At 38.1% G+C, this 23,950-nt stretch overlaps 1 protein-coding gene across 7 annotated transcripts in view; it reads left to right on the top strand.

The window, feature by feature from the left end:
* The first annotated feature begins 1,545 nt into the window (after positions 1 to 1,545).
* Positions 1,546 to 23,950, top strand: part of slc4a2a (solute carrier family 4 member 2a) — a 43,350-nt gene continuing 20,945 nt past the window's right edge. The window contains exons 1-5 of one of the 7 annotated variants that reach the window (XM_048162609.1): positions 1,546 to 1,726; positions 3,280 to 3,395; positions 7,603 to 7,668; positions 12,098 to 12,256; positions 22,521 to 22,677. In XM_048162609.1, coding sequence (XP_048018566.1) covers positions 12,197 to 12,256; positions 22,521 to 22,677 — 217 coding nt within the window. In that variant the 5' untranslated portion in view covers positions 1,546 to 1,726; positions 3,280 to 3,395; positions 7,603 to 7,668; positions 12,098 to 12,196. Of the gene's footprint in view, positions 1,727 to 1,772; positions 1,792 to 3,279; positions 3,396 to 7,070; positions 7,669 to 12,097; positions 12,257 to 12,286; positions 12,876 to 22,520; positions 22,678 to 23,950 lie in introns of those variants that run through there. The other 6 variants (XM_048162608.1, XM_048162610.1, XM_048162611.1 and 3 more) reach the window with 6 other exon arrangements.

The raw sequence follows: 23,950 nt of genomic DNA, 5'->3' as shown, positions 1-23,950 counted from the left end.
GAGTTCAGTACATGGAAATGACATACAGTGAGTCTCAAACTCCATTGTTTCCTCCTTCTTGTATAAATCTCATTTGTTTAAAAGACCTCCGAAAAACAGGCGAATCTCAACATAACACAGACTGTTACGTAACAGTCAGGATCATTAATATGTACGCCCCCAATATTTGCATATGCCAGCCCATGTTCAAGGCATTACACAAGGGCAGCCAGTATTAACGTCTGGATGTGCACAGCTGAATCAGACTAGGTAAGCAAGCAAGGACAATAGCGAAAAATGGCAGATGGAGCAATAATAACTGACATGATCCATGATAACATGATATTTTTAGTGATATTTGTAAATTGTCTTTCTAAATGTTTCGTTAGCATGTTGTTAATGTACTGTTAAATGTGGTTAAAGTTACCATTGTTTCTTACTGTATTCATGGAGACAAGAGCCATCGCTATTTTCATTTTTAAACACTTGCAGTCTGTATAATTCATAAACACAACCTCATTCTTTATAAATCTCTCCAACAGTGTAGCATTAGCCGTTAGCCAAGGAGCACTATCAAACTCATTCAGAATCAAATGTAAACATCCAAATAAACACTGTACTTACGCGATTAGACATGTTGTATGATGAAGACTTTGTAAAGATCCATTTTGAGGGTTATATTAGCTGTGTAAACTTTGTTTATGCAGTGATAGAGTCGAGAGCTTGGGAGGGGGCGGAGAGCGCGCGATTTAAAGGGGCCGCAGCATGAATCGGCGCATTTCTAATTATGCCTCAAAATAGGCAGTTAAAAAAATTAATTAAAAAAAATCTATGGGGTATTTTGAGCTGCAACTTCACAGACACATTCAGGGGACACCTTAGACTTATATTACATCTTGTAAAAAAACGTTCAATGGCACCTTTAAAATGTATAAAATTGTAATTATTTTTTATAAAATGAGTGACGGTTTCTCTAGATAAGACCCTTATTTCTCATCTGGGATTGTGTAGAACGTTTTGAAGCTGCAATGAAACTGTAATTTAAAGCCTTCACCCGTTTGGGCTCCATTGAAGTCCACTATATGGAGAAAAATCCTGGAATGTTTTCATCAAAAACCTTAATTTCTTTTCGACTGAAGAAAGAAAGACATGAACATCTTGGATGACATGGGGGTGAGTAAATTATCAGAAAATTTTTATTTGAAAGTGAACTAATCCTTTAATTTGTGTTCCAAAGATGAACGAAGGTCTTACAGGTGTGGAACGACATGAGGGTGAGTAATAAATGACAGAATTTTAATTTTTGAGTGAACTAACCCTTTAATTTTAAAGTGATCTATCCCTTCTAGATCCACATTTCCATCAAAAACAAAGTCAAGACTATCCCACAACACAGCGAGCGACGGACACGATGTTCGTACATGATTGTTCGTTTGCAGGTTAATATTTGTGCTGTGCATCTGTAATGTGACTCCTAAGTTTTGCACTTCTTCCCCAGGGGATTTAAAAGCTGACCAATTAATCACACGCACACACCATGCACCACTTCTTGTATATAAAGTGAGTCTTGAGTGCCCTTTACAAAAAACTTGACTGATTCTTCACGAGAGGGCATGCAAAGGTTTCCAAGACCTCCCTCTCCATCTGACTGACAGCTAATAGCTGACTTAGTGCGACTACATCATCTTTTTGTTACCAGAGCACAAATATTTAGCATTTGGAAAACTGGACACCTCTTGCATGACAGGTGAGTTCTGTTTTTTTCCTGTCTGGTGAGACTTGCTGTGCACCACTGGAATAGTCTTTTCTACAGTGAGTATGGTCCAATTTCACAGCTAAATGTTGTCTTGTCTTTTTACTTTTTAATGTACTATTGTGAGGTGGTTGATGCTCAACCTTCAGATCCCTTTTCAACCGGTCGTTTCATTAACTTGTTGTGAATTCTAGTCATGGTCAATATTTGACTGAAGTTGACGGAGCGTGCAGCTCATGCTATATTGTTGGGGCTTATTTAACATTTAACATGTTTTCTTCGCACGGTACATCAAGTGCAGACAAGTGATGAGGTCGGTAATCGTTTGAGCTCTGCATAATGTCCTCATATTTAGCACACCCGGTAAACACTGCTCGCGACGAGCGACGCGACGCTGCTAATAACAAACTGCGTGTTCTACAAGCGCGTGATGTCAATTGTAAATAATGCCGTATTGATCGTTTAACGACAATAATGTGAGCCTCGTAGTTTTGTCGCGTCGCTTGCAGTGTAGATAGCAGATACAAAACCTCTGAATGCCGCATGTCCACGTTTTCCTGCGCGTTTCGTTTCCCAGACCAAACAAATGACATGAAACGAGTTGATTTGCTCGACAGGCACGTGCTTTGACTCGGTTTGTGACTGTAGCCTACAAAACGCGTTCTGGAAGAGCGTTTGGCAATATGACGGCAAATGAGACATTTAAACTAGATATATGAGTAAGCAGCGCGAGAGCGAACAGCAGAGTAGTAGCAGTAAGCATGGTAAAGGAAAAAAAAGTCAAATTGGACTGCAGTTTTTTGAAAGCTCATGGTCAACTTAATGGGATCCTCTTAAATCATTTTCCAATAACTGTGCAGCATAAAATATCTTTTTATAAAGTCCTGGACCTTAATTGGAAAATGGCATGCACGTAAACATGGTCAAGGAACACAGCACTGTTCATTGTACACATAGTTTCTCTTGGTTTGTTATTAAATTATGAATGATTGTGTGTTTCCAGATCATTGATTTTTTTTCAGGTCAGTTTGACTTTGCAGAACAGTGTTCATCTGAACATACAGAAATATAGTTTGCCATTATGGATTATTGCTGAATGGGGAATTAACAGGCTTGTTTTTGGGATACCTCCATTTGTAAATGAAGACCTTAACAACAAATATTTGTCGCTGTAAAAATAACTCCCTCTAACACCCTGCACCCTCCCTTCTTCTGCTCCCACCGCAGCTGCTGGAGCTGAAAATTTTTTTTGGCAGGGTTATGGTTATCCCGAAACACTAATTATCCATAATTAGCCCACCGGTTACTGGCCCTTTTGTCATATTTCCAATTTACAGTTCCAGTTTTTATTCAGCCAGCCATTGCATAATATTTCATAATACTATTCTGAATTGCAGCTTCACAAAACTGCACTAAACAAAATTAGTAATTTCACAACACTAGTGGATAGAAAAATAAGATTGTTTCTACAGATGAATCTAATCAGCATAATAACATTTGCACTTAAATAACTATATTTTCATGCATATTGTTTTGATTTTTCATAGGTTTGTACTGGGACATGTCTTTCACAAGCACCATAATCAGAAAACAGACACAGAATCAGCTTGCGGCCAAACCCTTGACTGCCACGCAACCAGGCGTGAGTGCTGAAGGCATCAGGGTGTGTTTATGAAAAGAAAATCTGCATAGGTCAAACAGGAAATGACAATGTTCAGTTATAATTTACCGTTATAATAGCATCCCTGTAATATGAAATTAAAACGTACCATTTCATTGCTAGTGGCTGGATTGCATGGTGTGGAACAATTCAGCCGTGAATTCACGTCATCGCAGGGTCTCGGTTATCCATTATATCATAATGTTCAAGACTAGGATTACATTTCTTTGGTAAATGCGTTATGAAGACGTCATTTTGCAATTAAGACTATAACCTTAGGAAACAATAAAGATATGAGGCAAATTTCCTAGAACAGTGCTGGACATATAATCAGTTAAACACAAACTGTTGTACTGCAGTTTGTCACCGAGACTTGGTAACGTCCAGTGGCCGCTGAGGTCATAAGCAGGATAAAGCATATCTCCACTGATAGAGCAAGTATGCGAATTTGCTTGCTTGAAAACATTTGTTTTGGCTAGAAAGGCTACTGAGCTTTTCATGTTTTATTGTTTCATAATTTAACTCTCGATTATGAATAATAGTCAATAAAATAATTTGTTTAATGTATACAACAGCAACAGTATTCCAGGCTTAATCAACAGCATTTGTGGCATGGTGCTGACTATCACAAAAAAAAATCTCTTATTTTTCTTAAAGGAAAAAAATGAACTATCGAAACAATGAGTATTTTAATGGTTATAGATTAGCCTCCTCCAAACCCAGATTTTTTATTTTTTATTTTTTTAGGGAAATAAATTATTTTTAGTCAAAATGATAATCAACATTATGCCACAAATGCTGTCTAATGAGCTTAGCTCATACTGGACCCAGAATATTCCTTTAAATTGTCAATTTAATCTTTTCCCTTATGAAAAAGAAGCTCTTATATTAAGTATACTTCTTTTAAACTAAAAATAAGAAAGTATACTTTCAGTCTACTTTATGTACTTCTCAGAAACATTCTTTATGCAGGCTACTTCTCAGAAATATAGGCCTACTTAAAATTACACTTAAGTATACTTGATTTATACTGACAGAAAGGTAGTTGTGTTTACTCCAGTGTTGCCAAGTCTGCAGTTTTCCTGTGGAATTGGGCTACTTTACACTGTTGTCACGGGTTGTTTTTCATGTCCATGAGTGGAGGCGACCTCAAATAACATGATATTTAGTGCCTGGAATATGAATTTTACCAGGGGAACCCCGCCAAAAACATGGATTTTACCCCCTGAAATGCGATTGGGCTAGTTTTGAGTAGCAATTGGGTGGGTTTTGTTGTGAAAACCTGGCAATCTGGTTTACTCTTTTGATTGAGTAGACTATTAAATACTTTTTTCACATAGGCTAGTTTCACATACTGTCTAATAAACTTACACTGTCTGAAAATATTGATTTATAAAGAAAACAGATATGTTCCTAATTCTGAGTAGGTTAATCCACTGGTACTGTACATATGAATTTACTTCAAATCTATTTTACTCTTTCCCCGGCACTGACTGAATTTTCCGGCTATCCTTGTTTTCACTGTTATACAGTAGGGGCGCTATTACGCATTTTTTAGTACAGAAAATCTGGATCAAAACACAGGAGAAGAAAAAGCTGAAAGAAGTGATAGAAGACTGCTTGCGTAATCATCACACATTAAAGGATTAGTCCACTTTTAAATACACTTTTCCTGATAAATTTACTCACCCCCATGTCATCCAAGATGTTCATGTCTTTCTTTTGTCAGTCGGACGAAAACATTCCAGGATTTTTCTCCTTACAGTGGATTTCAATGGCTACCAACAGGTTGAAGGTCAAAATTACAGTTTCAGTGCAGCTTCAAGTGCTTTAAATGATACCAGACGAGTAATAAGGGTCTTATCTAGCGAATCGATGGGTCATTTTCGAAAAAAATACAACCGTTTATGCTTTATAAACAAAATATTGTTACGGTATGGTGGCGTAGAGATGAGGCAGATGCGGATTTCCACAATTACACAATACTTTAATCAAACAAAGGCAAGGAAAGCCAACATACACATCAAACAACATTCAGAACGGACAAGGAGTGAAGGGAGTGAGTGCCATATAAAGGGAGTGAAGACAATAGAGTCCAGGTGCAGGTAATGAGTGATGATGATGAACTGACGAGGGAAGTGAGTGTAGGTGTGGAGAACAGGAGGATCTTGGGATATGAAGTCCAGGGAAACAAGGGTTCTGTGACATTACCCCCCCCTCCCGGTAGGCGCGTCCTCGCGCCGTAGATGAAACAACCGGGAGGGGGGCGGGCGCCCTGGAGACCTCAAGCTGGTGCAGGGGGAGGAGCAGACTGGAGTGGAGGTCTCCAGGGCAGGTTCAAAAGCCATGGCGGGTCAGGGGCTGAAGGCAGCCATGGCGGGTCAAGTGCAGCGGGCAGACATGCAGCGGGCATACATGGCGGGTCAGGTGCAGCAGGCAGCCATGGAAATCCGCATCTGCTCCGAAAATGCGGGTCAGGTGCAGCGGGCAGCCATGGCGGGTCAGGAGCCGAAGCCTTCGAGGCGTTGAGCCCAGGCGTCGCTGAAGGACTGGCGGGTGATGGCGGAACCGTAGGCTCCGCCAACCGAAGCGCAGCCGGGGCTCCAGAAGGCCGCAGTGGAAGCAGGAGGACAGCCAACAAAACGAACACCGGGGGGAATGAGGAGGCCAACAGAAACCGAGGGACGGAGTGACGGAGCGGAGACGGAGGAGTGAAGTCCAGAGGGGATGGCAGGCTGACAAGTGGACAAGGTGTGAGTGGAGGCAGGATAGATACTGGTGAAGCTGGTGGACAGATGGGCAACGGTGGAGCAGAGGGAGGTTGGAGCCGGGGTGAAGGTAATCGCCCAGAGGTCCGAGGTGGAGATCTGGGCGAGGGGGCTTGAGGTGAAGGTTCAGTGAAGACACACATGGGAGGCGGGAGAGGGAGGCAGGGAGGGAAAACAGTCTTTACAAAGTTCATAATTGGAGCAGCTGGCTCGGCGGCGGCTGGAGCTGAGGGCTCGGCGGCGGAGACTGGCGCTGCTGCTAAACTTACTTCCGCTTCCGCATTCTTCATAACGCTTACGCTGAATGTTCTACGCCTTCCCTATTCTACTTACGGAACGAACGCGGCGCCAGTTTCGTTTTTTTCCGTAACTTGAATAGGGAAGGTGTAGGACATTCAGCATAAGCGTTATGAAGAATGCGGAAGCGGAAAGTACGTTCAATGCGATATTTTGTTTATAAAGCATAAACGGTTGTATTTTTTTCGAAAATGACCCATCGATTCGCTAGATAAGACCCTTATTACTCATCTGGTATCGTTTAAAGCCCTTTAGTTTACTGAGAGTACACTTCAAAGTGTAATTTCATAAACTAAAAAATGTACTATAAGTATTAAAATAGTAAACTACTAGTATCTTTATAAGTTCACTTATAGTACAGATGCAGTACATTTGAGAAACGTAGATGTGAACTAGTTGTGCACTTAAAGTTTCTTACTGTTACACTTATAGTACACTTAAACTTATACTTTTATATACCTGAAAGTCGGCCAATTTAGTCCCAAGCAGTATTGAAATAGTACATTGATATTAGTGTACTTCATAAAGCATACTTAAAAATATACTTGAACATTACTTAAGTAAAATGAACTTGAAGTTTATTTCTTTTTCATAAGGGTTGTGAAAAATGATGGTGACACATTTCAGATTTTGTGTCCAACCCTGCTATTCTTTCATAGTCAAAATTGTTTAATAGAAAAATCAACTTTGTTCAATGCATATGCAATTAAAAAGTGTCGCTTTTCCGCACCCTATAATAAAAGCATGCATGGTCATATATTAATTATATCCACAGATGTCTAACAGAGCACTTGGATGAGTGTATCTCAGTCTTTTTCAAATGATTCCTGGAGTTTAGGCCATAGAGCCGTATTGTTGAGTCATGTCCCCTCGGTCACATGTTTGTCAGAGGGCTAAAGGAGGAAACTTAATCGAGGGGGGAGGGACAGCTATCAGTGGGTGCCTCAAGGTTGGAAGTGAACAGAATGTGTGTGTGACAGATAGAGAGAGAGAGAGAGAGAGAGAGGTTGGGGTAAAAGGGTAGTGTGCTTCTACTTCCAGAACAGCTTTTCTGTTCTCCAATCACTGCCTTTTTTCACCTCCTGTCCCTCCTCCTTCTCTGTGTCTTTTTCTTTCTCTGTCTTTCGGTGGCTGTTTGGCTTCAGTGGGTCTTTGCCATCACACTACAATGACTGCTGTAGCTGTAGTCTGCCTGCAGTGAGCATTCTGAGGTAAGTCAGTGTTTCTCTGTTAGTGGCAAAGCTTTTTTTCTCTCTAACATGTCTAGTTAAAGGGATAGCTCACACAAAAATGAAAATTCTTTCATCATTACTCTCACCTTCATGTTGTTCCAAACTCCCCCCCCCCCTGCGGAAACACAAAAGAAGATACTTTGAAGAATTTTGGTAACCAAACCATTTTGTATCATATGGACAAAAAAAGGACACTCTTCAAAATACCTTCTTATGTGTTTCACAGGAAAAAAAAGTTTTAGTCATTGGTTTGATGTCTGTTGGATATTCATTTTATACAGGGTATGTTCATATTTTTGTAGAAGAACAGGCTCACAAAGTGTTTGCAGTTGTATTTTGCTGAAAATATAACTGCAGCCCTTCCTGTCTTACAAAGTGTTTCCTGCTGGAATTTTTCAATTTCATCCACACTATCAGGGAGAGAGGAATGATACGCTTAGAAATATGCTTGAAAGAATCGTAATGATGTTTTTGCCTGATTTTTGTTTGATTGGAATGTGATTATCAGGAATGTGGCACTTTCTCTCTTTCTCTTTGGTCTCTCATCCTCTGTCTGTGTCCAGCCTAGTGAAGATGAGGATCTAAAGTTACACTTGGTATCAGAGCAACAATGACTTTGGCCCAGATTAAGATCATGACTCAGTGATTCTTATAATGGGCTGAAATACTGAAAGATTTACGCTGCTTTTTCTCATTTTCGAACAAATCTAGCTCAAACAGTAGCTAGCAACATAAAGATTTTGGGTTTGATTTCCAGGGCTGATCAAATATATAGCTTTAGCTTGAATACATGTAAGTATAAATTGATCTAAAGATAGTGCTTTGCAATGCAATGTTGAGTGTCTACATGGCTCTGACATTTTTTTTTCTATTTCTGACTGTCTGGTGTCACCAGACAGGCAAATAGCACAAATCACAAAGCAATAGGCAATGTTATGTGATTGCATGCTGTAAAGAACTGCATTATTATACCGTTTTGTTAGAAACTGTAATTTATATCACACAGTTCTGTATTTAACATTTACATGGTGGTGGTATTTGAGCAGCATAAGAATAAGCCTCTCACAGTGTGGATGTTCATATAGTCTCTGGAGAGCATCTCTGCTGAATCACTGTCCTCAGTCACCTTTAGAGTGCAAACACAATAGCACCCAAAAGTCTGAGGATACATTGAAAATCCAGGCATTTTATTTAAACCTAAATGAAAAGAAAGATTTAGCAGTCATAAAACAAACAGATATAATGAGTTTGGCACATATAAAACAAAGAAACGTTGAGAGAAACAGTATATTATAGTATGAGCACACATTGGAAATCTTTTTTAATTTAAATCTGCACATAAAGCAGATGTTATCGAATTTTAAATTAAAACAAAATTAAGCAAAGAAATGCTGTGAAATATCTGAGATCGTACAATATTTCTTGGTCACTAATCAAAAAAGCAAATTTTTCAAACTGACCATGTAAACTTTGTATAAAAAGTCAGATTTCCTTCTATTAAAGTGCATGAAGCTTAAATCATGCTGGACAACATGGTCGCAAACATGTGGAGTTAATGCAGCTTGAATACTAGTGTCATTAAAGCAAGATATTTAAAAAGCTTCAGTTTAACATATATTGGCCTGGTTTCACAGGCAAGGCTTAGACTAAGCCAAGATCAGGCCTTAGTTACATTAGGACATTTACATAACTTTTATAAATGTGCCTTAAAATTACTGGTGTGCAACTTGAGACAAAACATTGGCACTGACATATTTTAAGATATGTCAGTGCCAGTTGCTTTCAGGTAAAACAGCTCAAACATGCATTTTAGTCTGCGACTAGTCTTAAAGGGGACCTATTATGCCCTTTTACAAGATGTAATATAAGTCTCTGGTGTCCCCAGAATGTGTCTGTGAAGTTTCAGCTCAAAATACCCCACAGATCATTTATTATAGCTTGTCAAATTTGCCCCTATTTGGGTGTGAGCAAAAACACGCCATTTTTGTGTGTCCCTTTAAATGCAAATGAGCTTTCCAGAAGAGGGTGGAGCTTTAACAGCTCGCGCTTCGGTTGCTCAACAACAAAGCTGGAGAATCTCACGCAGCCAAAATGAGGATTGTCAGTAACGGTGCTCAGCCTTATATTGTTCAAACCGGAGTCGACACTGATGGAGAGACTCTGGAAGAAGTTACAACTTATAGAATGCAACTGGACATTTCTGAATGGTTAGTGGATAAATTTATGTAGTTGCTGTGGAGTTGATTCAACTCATCGACTAGCATGTGCCGTCATGTTAATCTTTTGTGCAAATCCAGTGTTGAATTGACCCTCGTTTGTGAAGCAGTTCAGCGTAAAATGACAGCATGGCAACAACACTCTACTACAACAACCCTTCCTCTTCTCTAAAGCAGCCCAACATGGCCTCGCCCCCTTTGTTGCATGTTCTCGGGGGCGGGGTTTATGTAAATATTAGGGTTAGTGATGTCACCAACCCAAGAAAATGTTTACACAACATTACACACTAACTAAAGTTAAAAAGTGAAATCCTAATCAAGGACCCCTTTAAAGGTGTAATAAGTGATCTGGGAAATGCTTACTTTAGCCTGCTAGCATTGAAAGCATACAATCCCACCCTCCCTTCAAATCGCCATCCAAAGCCTCCTCCAAAACACATGAACGCACACAGACCAGAAGCGAGACGAACAGAGACAACGATTACATCATGTGTCATTCACCGGTGAGAAAACTTTACAGTACAGTCAGTATCAGTACTACTAAACTAAAGTTGTTGCTGTTTGCCTGCCATTCTCGCTGTCTGCACAGCATACGTGAACGCACTGATGACGTGTGATGGCTCGGCAGTGGTATGCAAACACACGTTGACTGGCAAGAACAAATGCCATCATTTTATTCGGACCGAATAATTGAACAAACATTTTATGATCCTACGCCTTCCACAGATGAAATGACATTAACATAGTGATTGCTATCAGGATATGTGGAGACTTTCAACCAGCATAACAAAAAATGTTCCTGTAGAGAATCAACTATTGCACCTTTAAGCCTTGTCTGTGAAACTGGGCAATGAAGTACAAGTTCACGAACAGGGCACCTTCACCAAAATTAGGTCATATCATCAACACATCTCTGAACAATATCATTGCACACTTTAACATGGTACATTGATGCAAATGACATTTGTAAAACTTTTTCTTGATAAAGCTTTGAAGACAATTTATGTCCTAATAATAAAGGAAACAGTGCACATGAACTCCAGCTATTATAACTACTCAGCCTTGAAAAGAGTGTTCTCTGTTTAGGCATTTGCATGCTTCACCAACGTCACACACTTTACTTAACCTTTGAATGGAGGGTGCCACAGGAAACTTTAAGAAAGAGTCAGGGGAAGTAGATAAGCTGCTTGAGCAGACACGCTTTGGCTGCAGTGGCAATGTTTTTAGTGTCCTCATATTTAGGCCTTCACAGGTATGAATTATTCTTTAGAAGTTGTTTGTATTCCGATGTTATTCTCTCTCTCTTTCTCTCTCTCTCTTAAATCACCACATTGTTTTTGTTTTTGTAAATGCTCATTGTTTACCACTCCTTTATAAGTGGAATATTTTACTGATGGTTCTGTCGGAAGAAATGAATTCTTTGACCTTTCACATACTGTGACCTTACACCTACATCTGTATCGATTTGAATAAGGATGTGGCTTCTAATTTTGGTGTTTTCCATTTAGAAATGTTACAGAATTTCCTGTCACCTGGCCAGTTTGAGATGCTGCAACTGTGATATTGTATATGAGCTTTGACCTTGTTGTTGACTGATGCTCAGACAGATTTACAGTGTCTGAATATCCCTCGAATGCAGCATACAAACATCAATTTGAAGATAAAATGTAGCATCGAAAAGCACATCTTTCAGCCTTTGGTCTTCTTGGGTTTCCAACTTGGATGGGGAAATGCCTATCATTGGAAATATGATTTATATTTTACCCTTGAGAACTTATTTTTAAACTTGAGAATGTGCATATATGTGATGTTGCAATCGTTTATATGAGTACAAATTATTTTGTGGTTTACTCTCATTACTATCGAGTGAAATGCCATATAAGAAAAATAGTTCTGTTGGTTCCTTAAAAGACTTCCAGCAATATGCATTTACCGCTATTCACAGAATTGATCATTTATGTTACTATTTAACTATATGGATCTTTACTTTAGGGCTTTAAAGCCATTAAATGGACAGGTTTTAATGGCCATTGAAGCCAAGCAATCTCTTCAGAATTGAGAGATTTCTCAGTGCTGCATTTCTGAATAAACTACAAAAAACAAGCGCAGTGAGGAAAAAATAAAGGTCGTCTCTAAGACATTGCATGGAACTTTTAACCAAGCATATTTTCTTTTTCTATGTGTCACATCAGGTTATGCTGCCCGAAAGTTCCCAGTTGAGTCTGAGTGAAAAAGAAAAGGGCTAAAGCCAGAGCACTTTACAGCATCACCCACAAACCTGACCATAAGCAATGAGTGACCCTCAGGATGCCAATGATGTATCTTCAGCCGCAGGCTTGACAAGACATTTGGTGAGAAATTTTATCTTGTTCAAGTTTTAATTTTTAGGCTATGATGATCATTAAGCTGAAATAAAATGTTGTTTGATTATTTTTATCTGTATGACCAAAAATGACAGAATATTTATATGTTAAATGCAAGTGATCGCACCGGCGCCGCCATGTCATGCAGTAAGCGCGCTCTCCACACAAGCACCATATGCGCTAAATAATAACACACATTTATCTAGGTTAACGTTAGAGCAAGAGGACTTGTAATGTTGTTATTTCTTACATGTTTCAAGTGATAAGCCATATTTGAAGTCGATGAACAATGAATGTTTGGATTTCCTGCAGTTAACAATCTGTCCGTCACAGACTGCGTGATTTCGCCACTTCTTGTGGAGTTTTGTGACTAACCGTCTAATACCATTTTTGGTCGGCTAAGCCTCTTTTCGTCGACTATTAGGGGGCAGCCCTATTACCAGGGGTGCACATAAGTGGTGCGCAGGTGCGCATGCGTGGTAAAAAAAAAAAAACGATGCGCAACATGAGAAAACATGGAGGGAAGCGCTTTTGAGTACCAACATTTTTTGGGGACCGGTTCACAGGGACACTTTACTTACTGAAGTAGGATATTTCTCTATCTCTGGTAAGATAGCAATCATGATGAAAAGTGTGTTCTTTAATTATTAGGGCAGTTAATCCGTATGGATCCGTACCGATAAGGTCCAACGGTTCAGCGCGCATGTGATTCGCGGATTAACTGCTAAGTTTAACCATCATAGAGTGAAAGTTTATCATTTGGACGTGCTTTGTCTCGCCAATTAACACATTCAAACGATTTTAAAAGCGGAAGAAGAGGCGAAAATCGGGACTCGCAGGCTCTTACCTGTGCCACGCCCGAAGCGCGTGCACGCAGAGAAAGAGAAAGAAGGGCGCTTTCAGACAGCGCTGGAACACCGAATTGATTCCTCTTTCGTGTTTACTTTCACTTGAAGGGACACATACACACAAAATGATGTCACAATACCTGTTTTGATTGTCATTAGTGAACAGTTTGTGAACCGGATGTGTGTCAGTATATTCAGTCTGTGTGTGCATTCCGTCTTAAAGTGACAGCAGCCTAATATTTTTGCTGTCGTCTGTGTCATTAATGTTAATAAAACAAACAAACAAACAAACAAAAAACATCATTATCATCATCTGCCATGTTCGAGAGAAAAGAAGACAGCGAGGAGAGCAAAGTGTGAGTACCAAGCAACATCTCCAGGTGCTCCCTTGAAAACCATAAAGCACCTTAAGTTTTCCCTTAAGTATGACACTTAAGACGTGATTTCCCCTTAACTAAGGGAATGACTTAGCCTAAGGGTGCTGCATATAATCTCTTAAACTGTTCACTTAGGTAAGGGAAACCATTAAGTGTTTCACGACAGCGTCCCAGGTTTTGCCGTTATAAAATTCTACTGTTGCCATGGACACATTATTTGTTAATACATATCGTGGTAAGTTTTCACAGAAAACAACATAAGATGGATAAGGAAAACAAAAAAGAAAACCAAATATGAAAGAGAACGACCAGACGAGAAACTCAAATATAGTTTACTCAAAATTGAGATTTCTGCCGTCATTCACTCACCCTCGTGTCGTTCCAAACCCATAAGACTTTCATTCATCTTTGGATAACAAATAAAGATATTTTTAATATTCTCTCATCATTTATGTCCATTTATTGAAAAACATCCATATGATCACGGCTGTGTCGGAAGCTCAAACTTGCGCGCAAGAACCAATGAGGTTTGTTTTTGCGTGTGATGCGCGCACGTTTGCGCTTCCGTTGACCATATAAGATATGTGATCTCATCAATGTTTATGTGAATAAACCGCTAAAGTACAATTTGTTTATCATATAAATCGGTCGATCGTGTCTCGTTATAAGACTTGGATTGAACCTGCTCACTCCGTGTAACACTTAAGGTGAAGTTTTCCTAACCTTATGTTATACTTAGGGAAATGACGGTTAAGGGGCTTTATGCAACACTTACGGTTTTTTAAGGGATTACTTAAGTGAAAAATACATACTTAAGGGAAATTCTTAGGGTTTATGACGTTTCACCTAAACAAACCCTTAAGTAATACTTAACGGTTATTTTCTGCAACACCCTTAAGTTTAAGGGAAACATAAGGGCGATCTTAAGGGAAAATTACACTTAAGGTGCTTTATGCAACCGGGCACAGAACAAAAAAGTTATGTGCATCCCTGCCTGTTACACACTAAATGTTTGGGCAGGTTTACAATGACCCTGATTACTTTGTAAGGCATTCCTGCTGTAAATTATACTGGGCCATGTTTCAGACTGATTCAAACAGCTAAATCGTCTTTTTGAACTATTCATAAAAGAACTTCATCATAAAGAGTCATTCTGTTCGAGAATCCGACTACAAACTGGTTGCGCTGTATGTTTTTGATTCTTTGAAAAGAACCGGCTCATAAGAGTCATTTGGTTTAGGAATCAGGCTACATTGGTCACTGGTACATTTGAGCTCAAAAGTTTACATACCCTTTGCAGAAAATGCAAAAATGTTAATCATTTTAACTAAATAAGAAGGATCATGAAAACTGCATGTTATTTTTTATTTAGCACTGTCCTGAATAAGCTTTTTCACATAACAGATGTTTACATAAAGTCCACAAGACAAAATAATAGCTGAATTTATTTTAAAAATGACCCTGTTCAAAAGTTTACTTGATTTTTAATATCGTGTGTCTCGTTACCTGGATGATCTATGACTGTTTTTTTGTTTTGTGATGGTTGTTCATGAGTCTCTTGTTTGTCCTGAGCAGTTAAACTGAGCTCTGTTCTTCAGAAAAATCCTTCAGGTCCTGCAAATTCTTTGATTTTCCTGCATCTTTTGCATATTTGAACCCTTTCCAGCAATGACTGTATGGCTATGAGATCCATCTTTTCACACTGACGACAATAGAGGGACTCAAACACAACTATTTAAAAAAGGTTCAAACATTCACTGATGCTCCAGAAGGAAACACGATGCATTAAGAGTCAGGGGGTGAAAATGATGTGCAAGTTTTTCTTATTTTGTTTAAAGATCATATGTTTTCAGTTAGTACTGCCCTTCAGAAGCTACAGAAGATACTTGCATGTTTCCCGGAAGACAGTGCAAAGTGCAATTTATCCTGTTCATCCAATTCAAAAAGTTTACATCCCTGGCTCTTAATGCATCGTGTTTCCTTCTGGAACATCAGTGAATGTTTGAACCTTTTTTAATAGTTGTGTTTGAGTCCCTCTATTGTCCTCAGTGTGAAAAGATGGATCTCAAAATCATACAGTCACTGCTGGAAAGGCTGAAAAAAACAAACAAACAAAAAAAACAGTTGTAGATCATCCAGGTAACGACACACGATATTAAGAATCAAGGGTATGTAAACTTTTGAACGGGCTCATTTTTATAAATTCAGCTATTTTTTTTGTCTTGTGGACCTTATGTAAACATCTGTTATGTGAAATACTTTATTCAGGACAGTACTAAATAAAAAATAACATGCAATTTTCATGATCCTTTTTATTTTGTTAAAAAGATTAACATTTTTGCATATTCTGCTAGGGGTATGTAAACTTTTGAGCTCAACTGTATATGTTTTTGATTGACTAAAAAGAGCAGACTCATAAGAGTCCTTTTGTTTGTGAATCTGACTACACTGGTCCGTTGTGTGTGTTTTTGGCGTGCAGCCCCTCAAGTACAGCTCAACAGCAAGTCATTTTGTAGTTGCAATGTTATGTGTTCGTTGAAAATCAATCTGGTTATTGTAAGAATTCATATCAGGATTGTTTAATGAATCTGTTTTTTTTCAACTTTGTGTTTTCTTTGGAATGGAGGAACTCTGTGGCGTAAATAGTTGCTGACGTTCGGATGCACCGGTTTGGTTTATTTTCAGCAATGGGTGATTGTTGTGCGGGCGTGTTTTATATGTGTTTAGGGACATAATTAAGTACCTGTTCTGCTGATTTGTAGAGACTCTAGCAGTGGTCAGATCACTTATTGAAACAATTGCCATTTATCCTCCAGGGGTCTGATGTACTAGAATAAGATTTAAAAACAATCTGTGTAACTATGGAGACAGAGCCGCCTAATGTGCCATTCCCAGAAATCAATTTACATTTTAGGAACATGTTGTGCCATTATACAGCTGTGATGAAGACAAATTGTGCAGATTGCGTCTTGGTTTTTAAATATTTTTAAATATGAAACTAGTGTTTTTATTAGCCTTCATCTGGGTGGTTTTCCGCTCCTCATGTCTTGATGGACTTCCTGCTTACGCTCAAAGTGGGTACAGGGGCTCTCAGCAGTGACAATCGAGAATTCAAACCTAATATCAATAAAACCCTTATTGATTTTTCAGTGTGAATAATGGTACATAATAGCTCCTTAAATAATCATCTGAACAGTGGATGATTGTTAGGCATATAGTTATGGAACAAGATTGTAATTATAACTTTAACCCCCGGTTTCACAGACAAGTCTTAAGCTAGTCCCAGACTAAAATGCATGTTTGAGCTGTTTTAAATGAAAGCAACTTGCACTGACATATCTTAAAATATGTGCCATTGTTTTGTAGCAAGATGCACACCAGTAATGTTTTTTTTCTAAGGTACATTTATAAAAGCTACTTAAATGCCCTAATCGAACTAAGGCTTAATCCTGGCCTAATCTAAGCCTTGTCTGTGAAACCAGGCCTAAATGTATTAGGTCATATATCAGTGTTGCAGTGAAAACACATACTGATGAAATACAATACAGATACAGAGAAACAAGGATTGCAAACAAGATACACAATGCAAATATAATTTTTGTCTTGTTTTCCCCTAGTAAAAACAGCTAAACATCCTTAAAACAAGACACATTTGCATCAGAAGCAAATTTTGTAACAAATTAAGACTTGTTTTTACTTTTCTTATACCCCATTGACATTTTTCTAACCTAGATTATTAATTTTAAAATATTTCATCATTTTTCTGAAACAGTTTTTTTGTCAAAATGTATATTTCCTTAATTTCAAACATAAGTGTAGACTTATATGCATAAGTGTAGTCAATAAAATGTATTACATTTTTTAAAATGATCTTTATTTTAAAAAAATTAAAAAATTTGCCAGTGAGAGAATTCAAGTTATGTTTTGTGAAAACAGGTCTTAATATATTTTGCAAAAGTGAATTTATCTTATTTTTTAGTAAATATAGAAAACAAATTCAGCCCAGTTGATTAACATTCTTCAAAAAATGAAAGGATAATATCAGTTTATTATATAATTTCATACATAAAGTGGAAGTTGTCACAGGAAATGGCTCTTGAAATAAATATCTAGGCTATGATGATCATAGCCTAGTGGGTGGAACGGAACATCCTGAAACGTAATTTTAATACCTGATTACATGATGGTGTTTGAAGATTATGCAGAAGTTCTGGGGTTTTTGTGATGACAAAAAAGAGCTAAAGAAAAGTCACCAGCTGATTGTGTGTGTGAAGTCATTTTCTGGTAAAACGATCATGTATTTCTGCAGGATTTTGGCTCATTCAGTCTGAGCTTTGTTCCCGATATAAAAACGGTGCTCAGATCTCACAGAGGCAATGACACTTCTGTGGGAAAATGTAAGTCAATATGAGGTTCTCTCTGTGTAGATGGAGGGATGAAAGTGAAGTGACAGGAGCATCACATTTCATCCTTTGAAAAAAAAAAAAAAAAAAAAGAAACCCTGTGTAGAGAATTCACTATTCAGGAACACAATACTTTGAGTTATATCAGAAATATTTGAGTCAGGTGTCCATGATGGAGCCAAATCAGAGACAGATGGATTTGAGGAGGTGGAATGTGAGTGTGTGTTTACAGGAGCCTCATGCACCTGGGGCACCAGTAGCTGACTTGGTGCCTTCGGCGAGGTAAGAAGTATGTGTACCGTGTCCTAAACGGGGTCGTGACAAGTTTCCAGCTGCGTGCTATTAGCCTGTCACAAAACAAAAATGAGACGTGATGCAGCACAATCAGTTCTAGAGTAGATGGAGCTCCATGACAAAATCTACAATATGAAAAATGCTGGGTTAAAAACAATCCAAGTTGGGTTAAAAATGGACAAACATTTACATTTCCAGCATTTGGGTTGTTTTGACTCAGCGGTTGGGTTAAATGTTTGACCCAACATGCTGGATAGTTTTATTTAACTCAATTATTGTTTAAAAATGACTATATTTTTCAATTAAAATGAACCCCAAAATGAATTGAACAGTATTAATATTAGGAAATTAATAAGTTTAATAAATGAACATGTTTAATAAATAATAATTAAATAATAAACATTTAATAAATGTTCACCTTTTGATTATTACTGTTGCTTCTAGTAATTATGTGTCTGATTTTTAATATAGAATTTTTAAACAATAGATGAGTTAAATAAAACTACCCAGGAGGTCGGGTCTTTAACCCAACTTGAGTTTTGTTTTTAGAGTGTAGTGTCGCTTGTGCGGTCATGTTTAGGACAAAAACTCCAATTAACATATACCTTTTATTGCCTTTTGCTTTATTGAGCTGTGACTGATCAGGATATGGTGCAAGACATACTGTAAAAGCGGCCATTCACACTAAATCTCTTTTTTTTTTGTGTTAAAAATGCAAGATGCAGGGCAGTGGAATAAAAAAAAAAAAGTCCATCTAGCGCATATTTACACTGCAAAAACTTTGTGTGAACAACGCTTAAAGTCCCCCTGTAGTCAACTATTTTATCCCTTAAAACTCATCTTTGATCACCAAAATGACATTTAAAAGTTTTTTTCCTGGGAAAAAAATTCGTCATGCCTTAAAATAGCTTGAATGTAACTCTACACCCTTGCCTCATTTAATATATGTGTATCAATGAATATGCAAATTAGCCCCGCCTCCACTCACTCGCACAAGCTCAGAGATCCACTTGGTCAACTTTCTGAGGTAAACGTTGCATAATAGTATCGCTCTTTACAACTTCGGACACATAATGGTTATTAATATGATTAGCCTTTTGCTTGACGACATTATCAAACAGCTAATAATGTGTTGCTAATGTTACACAAACCATGTTCACATTCACACATTCAGTATCCTTAGAAACACTTTAAGAACAACTCAGAACATCAGTGAAGAAAGGCTTATAGTTCATCATAACATCTTAATATACATCATACACCTGCCATATTGCCAAAATTACATGATTTTTCATATTAACAGAAAAACATACTGTGATAACCTGGCTTCTCTCGAGACTGGGGATTTAAAGGGGATTTAAAGGGGCCGCAGCCTGAATCGGTGCATAGTTAATGATGCCCCAAAATAGGCACTTAAAAAAATTAATTTAAAAAAATCTATGGGGTATTTTGAGCTGAAACTTCACAGGCACATTCAGGGGACACTTTAGACTTATATTACATCTTGTAAAAACTGGTTCTAGGGCACCTTTAAAAATCCACTTGACTCCATAAAAATCCACTTGAAACGACATCTCAATATGCTTCTATAATTATATCATAGTCCTGTATACTGTGTGCATGAACGTTTTCTGTTCAGACTGTTCTCTAACTAAAGGTCAATACAACTTAACTGTATGACTGCATCATATTGTCTTAAGGACAGGTTGTTCTTCAAATAGGAAGAAGATGATGCGTGTAAGTGATCAGGATATGACTATAGATATGGCCGAGGATGTCTGAGGCTGGGGGTGTAGATAAGTGTCTGATTACTTGTAACTCGTGATATCACATCCTCTGCTTCCTTTTCTTGACAGCTACCTAGTATATGGTTGCTATGGTTATACACTGCAGATACCTTTCAGCGTCATGACTGTCTAAACAGTTGACAAGATCAGCTGGTCACTACAGCATATTGTGGTTTCTGGTCCACAGCATTTGGTAATTGGTATGCTGGTGTCTTACCAGGCTTCTTAACAAGGCTAACCAGCAAGCCTCCTATGAGTAAGACAATGCTTCATTTGTGTCGTCAACACATTAATCATGATCTACTTGAGCAACAGCCTCTGTGAGTGGCTGTAGGAGTGCTGACTCACTCTCTGTGGCATAGGTGGGATGAGCTACAGGATGCTGTGTCTTGATTGAGCGTTTGTATGCCAGAGCCTGGTATCTGTGGACATGTTGGTTTTACCCGGAGAGTGGCCCCCCTGTCAAAACACTGAATTAAATGGAGCACAAGACCACAAGCCTCAGTTTATCCTCAGGATAGCATACCACAGACAGCGGGGGAGAAGACACGGAATGAGAGAATGAGTGTGTAGAGAGAGAGCGAAGGAGAATGGATGTCCATAAACGTATATTGATATGGAATTTACTGTGAAATACCTGCAAAACCATCCATTTGCATTTACTTTTATGTCATTGGCAGTTAATTGGGTGGCGCAAGACCCCTGGAAGTTTTTTCTCATGAGAACTCAATTCTAAATGCAAGTTTTCTTTAAGGCAAATTGTAAAATTTAAAAGTACATTTCATTCTTTCAGAAGAAAATATCACAACTGCTAAACTACCTACTATAATATAACAAAATATTTGCAATTCATGTGTTGCAAAATAATGTATTTCATCAGAATGCACAGGTAATTTTGAATGGTGGACGGTCAGTGGATTTTGGAGCCAGATTGTGCATATACCAGCAGGGGCTAACCAGGCAAACCTTGAGCCCTTGTTTTACCACATTATTTTAATGCCTTGTATTACTGTATGCCATTACTGTATTGATAAGTATGGACCAAAAAGCTTGTTTATTGAATATTACAAGAAGCAGTGGTGATATATTGTACATTAAAGCATTTGGAAAGATCTATTTTAAAGTTGTTGTTTTTAAAAAAAAATCTTTTTCAGTGTTAGTGTAAAAGGGACTTTTATTTGTTTTCTTACCATAGTGGTAAGTGGGAGACTTTATTTATAAAATCTCCCACTTAAGTTATTTATCAGATGGAATTTCCTTAGATTGGTCATTCCTTTAGAATGTCTTCTGTATAATCTTATTTATATTAGATTTATACAAAGTATCATCTTATGTTCTTCTCTTTTCGTCTTATTTGTGTTTAATATATTTTAAATGTTTTTTCTATGCATCTGATTATTAGATGATCATGTTTAAATAATTTTATGTAAAGCACTCTGAATTACCAATGTGTATTAAAGGGTTAGTTCACCCAAAAATGACAATGATACCATGATTTACTCACCCTCAAGCCATCCTAGGTGAATATGACTATCTTCTTTCAGACAAATACAATCAGATATATATTTAAAAATATCCTGGCTCGACCAAGCTTTATAATGGTAGTGAACGGGGGGCGTGATTTGAAGCCCCCAAGAAATGCATCCATCATAAATACAATCCATAAACCAAGGGGTTAATAAAGGCCTTCTGAAGTGATGTGTTTTTGTAAGAAAAATATCCATATTTAAAACTTTATTAACTCTAATAACTAGCTTCCTGCAGACGGCCGTACACATCGATTTAGTGGGGGAAGAGTAACCTCTGACCCGACGCATGACGCAGTGACAAACACGGAAGCTCAGAGGATAGAGCAAAACAAAAGAAAATGAATTATAAGTCTAAAACAAGAAATTTTAAAGAGAAATATTGGATGATTTCGATATAAGAGAAAAGGAACTTGAGTTTGTTGCACAGCCCTATTTGTTTGAACCACGAGAGGGGTCTAAGCTTACGCTACTCCTACATCCTGCGTCAAACATCGCATCAGGGGTTGCTCTTGTGGCGCAAGTCGACTTGCACAGTATGCGTATGGCCGTCTGACAGAAGCTAGTTATTTTAGTTTAGGTTTTAAATATGCATATTTTTCTTACACAAACACTTCAGAAGGCCTTTATTAACCCCCTGGAGCCGTATGGATTATATTAATGATGGATGGATGCACTTTTTTTTGGCTTCAAAATCCTGACCTCCATTCACTACCATTTTAAAGCTTGGAAGAGCTGGGATATTTTTATCTCCGAATGTGTTCGACTGAAAGAAGACAGTCATATACACCTAGGATGGTGTGAGGGTGAGTAAATCATGGGATAATTTTCATTTTTGGGTGAACTATCCCTTTAAATGTGCTATAAAATAAATTTGCCTGGCCTGGATGTGATATACAAATAAGTTGAAGAACCTGAGAATGCATGTCTGCATTCTTGCACAGCAACTGGTATCAAGCTATATAAGCTATTTGCAAAGAAATGAAAGTTCATATTTTTCTCTCTGGTTATGTGTAGCCGGTTGCAGTGCATTCTCCCCCCCAGCGATGTGATGACGATGACGAAGGGGACTTGAACAAGGCACTGGGAGTGCAGCGCTTCCAGCAGATCCTCACGCCTGCCCAGCGCGTGCCCATCGAACAACACCGCACATTCAACGAGGAAGACTTTGAGTGTGAGAGCTTGACTCCTGATCCGTCTGGTCTATAGCCTCAGTCTAGAGAATATTATCATCAGTGTTGGGGAAAGTTACTTTTAAAAGTAAATGCATTACAATATTACACCCTAAAAAAGTAACTAATTGTGTTGCTTTGTTACTTTTTATGGGTTACTTTTGGGTTACTTTTCCTCATCTGGGCTGGGCCGTTTGTTTGTTTATTTGTTTTTATAACAACAACAAAAAAAGTTCTATTTTTAGCAAGGCACTTTCACACCAAAAGTGAAATGAATAAGCCTCAGGCTGAAGGAAATGCAAATTCACAAATTCCTGTACAGTAGAGAGCGCAGCTAAAAAAAAACAAGCCTTTCAGCTGTGCTGCCATTCTGGAATACAGAAGAATAGGACGCAGGAGAAGAAGTAAATGTTACTCAGAATGTATGCTCACATTTAGTCTAAACATCATGTTTACACGGCGCACACAACACCTCTGCACTTACTCCCGATTTCTCTCAAAATGGGGACAGGAGAGCTGTCAGTCAATAAATGGGAAAACAAAGTAACTTGAGTTACTTATTTTAAAAAGTAATTCAGATATTTTGTTGTAAATTTAAAAGTAATGCATTACTTTACTAATTACTTGAAAAAAGTAATCTGATTACGTAACGTTAACTCGCATTACTTGTAATGCGTTAACGTTACCCCCAACACTGGTTATCATAAACAACTATATTAAAGGGTTTGCTTACCCTCATGTCGTTTCACACCCGTAAGACCTTCGTTAATCTTCGGAACACAAATTAAGATATTTTAGTTGAAATCCGATGGCTCCGTGAGGCCTCCATAGGGAGCATGTCACTTCTTCTGTCAAGATCCATAAAGGTACTAAAAACATATTTAAATCGGTTCATGTGAGTACAGTGGTTCAATATTAATATTATAAAGCGACGAGAATACTTTTGGTGCGGCAAAAAAACAAAATAACGACTTATTTAGTGATGACCTATTTCAAAACACTGCTTCAGGAAGATTCGGAGCATAAATGAATCAGTGTATCGAATCATGAATCGGATCGCGGGTCAAACCGCCAAACTGCTGAAATCACGTGACTTTGGCGCTCCGAACTGCAGATTCGACACACAGATTTACAATGCTCCGATGCTTTCTGAAGCGGTGTTTTGAAATCGGCCATCACTATATAAGTCGTTATTTTGTTTTTTTGCCGCACCAAAAGTATTCTCGTCGCTTTATAATATTAATATTGAGCCACTGTACTCACATGAACTGATTT

Source organism: Megalobrama amblycephala, linkage group LG17, assembly GCF_018812025.1.
Source record: "Megalobrama amblycephala isolate DHTTF-2021 linkage group LG17, ASM1881202v1, whole genome shotgun sequence".
NCBI classification, from domain to species: domain Eukaryota; kingdom Metazoa; phylum Chordata; class Actinopteri; order Cypriniformes; family Xenocyprididae; genus Megalobrama; species Megalobrama amblycephala.
Note: the sequence above shows the minus strand (reverse complement) of the source record. Positions and strands in the feature narration are given on the sequence as shown.